Source organism: Arachis ipaensis, chromosome B04 (assembly GCF_000816755.2).
Source record: "Arachis ipaensis cultivar K30076 chromosome B04, Araip1.1, whole genome shotgun sequence".
Taxonomy (NCBI): Eukaryota; Viridiplantae; Streptophyta; class Magnoliopsida; order Fabales; family Fabaceae; genus Arachis; species Arachis ipaensis.
The window spans coordinates 76054004-76055572 of NC_029788.2; the positions used below are offsets into that span (position 1 = coordinate 76054004).

At 32.5% G+C, this 1569-nt stretch overlaps 1 protein-coding gene across 4 annotated transcripts in view; it reads right to left on the minus strand.

Moving 5' to 3' along the window:
- The window catches only part of LOC107639393 (glucose-induced degradation protein 4 homolog), a 4398-nt gene that overhangs the window by 2271 nt on the left and 558 nt on the right, over positions 1 to 1569 (minus strand). For all 4 annotated transcript variants that reach the window (XR_001620118.2, XM_016342868.2, XM_016342870.2 and 1 more), the window contains exon 3: positions 307 to 458. Coding sequence is in view for 3 of the 4 variants with exons in the window: in XM_016342868.2 (XP_016198354.1) it covers positions 307 to 458 (152 nt within the window). In the remaining variant the exon portion in view is untranslated. The remainder of the gene's footprint in view (positions 1 to 306; positions 459 to 1569) is intronic.

A 1569-nucleotide genomic window follows, 5' to 3' on the forward strand; every position in this document is an offset into this window, starting at 1 on the left:
CCCCCTTTCTCTCTCTTCAAAATCTAAAAAATACTGTGTTTTGATTTTGGTGATTGACACTATGTTCTGATTTCATCTTTCGAACAAACATAATAATATCATGTCTTTGACTTGATTTTTGGATACAAGAACAGCAAGTATATGATAACAATTATTGCAGACTGAAGTCATAAATTAATAGATTATAAGTTTTGGCATAATAGTGATTAACATGATAAATAGCTCAAACTAAAGACGATGAATAGCATTTTCTTGATTTCTTATCCATTTTCACATTTTAGGAAGAACAAGGAATAAGCTGCATACTGGTGTGTCGGCCATAGGAACATTAAGAGCTTCCATGGTGCCACATAGATAGCCATGCTCAAGATCACATCCTTGTATACGAACATTTACTCTCCATGCTTCATCCTTTTGTAGGCTAGAAACGTTCTGTGTCCCAGAAAAGGCCTGTGAAACATAAACACTTGGAGTCAATACTGGGATTTCAAACTCATCTAGCGCGATATACCGGCTGAAATATGTGAAGTCTAATTCAAAGGTTTAGCTTAAGTTATTTTATCTAGGATACCACTGCTATACACTATCCAAGAACCACAAATAAGACTAACTAATAGGAAAATCTTCATCTTCTAGCCCCTATTCATTTGTACAAAATATAAATAGAGATGAAATGATGAATGGAAACAAACTTTCTAATTTCTGACAGATATAATCAGGGCATCTCATACATATTCTTTTGTCCAAGGACCTGCTTTGCAGCTCTTCCCATTTTTGTATTATATTGATATTTCATTCCCTAGAATTATTCATTTGTTCTAACAAGAAAAAACAAGTGAACTACGAACTGATTTATGGGCAAGAAATCATCTTACTGATTTGCTTTCTTCCTTCATCTAAGGAACCACCCAACATCCATGTGTTCTAAGAGTGTTATCCTCAACGATTTCCCCTTTGGGGAGACAGATTTTTTAGACTATGACCAGGTTTTCTTTATTAATATTCTTTAAGCAATATGGATCAGCAGTAAATACGGATTGATTTTCCAATAATATACTTAATCTCTCACAACGGTAGAAGAAAATAAAATAAAATTGAACATCATTTTAGAAGAAAAGAGAAATGAACATTTTATAGACAAGTACTGTACCATTTGTGTTTTCTCACTAGTTCCCTAGCAAGGTTTGAGAACTAATAACTCAACCAGATTGCGCCACAATCACAACTTAGAAATAAGGACACATATAGGCAACATACGTACATACATAAATACCTATCCTCAAATAGCATCTCCAATATCTATTTGGAAAGTAGAAAGTATGAACAAAATGAAAAACCGTGGCGAATCAATCAGACATATTTCCACCATGAATTGGAAATGTAACAAAAGCTTTAAAACACTAAATAAATACTCCCTCTTCTTCATTTATATCTGTCACTTTGGAATTTTGATACATTTATAATTCAATTATCTGTAAATAAATTATATCTAAATGCATTAAGTTTTGAATGTACTGAAATTTCAAAGTTACATATTAAGCCGCTTAAGTGTTTTCTATCTTCATTATC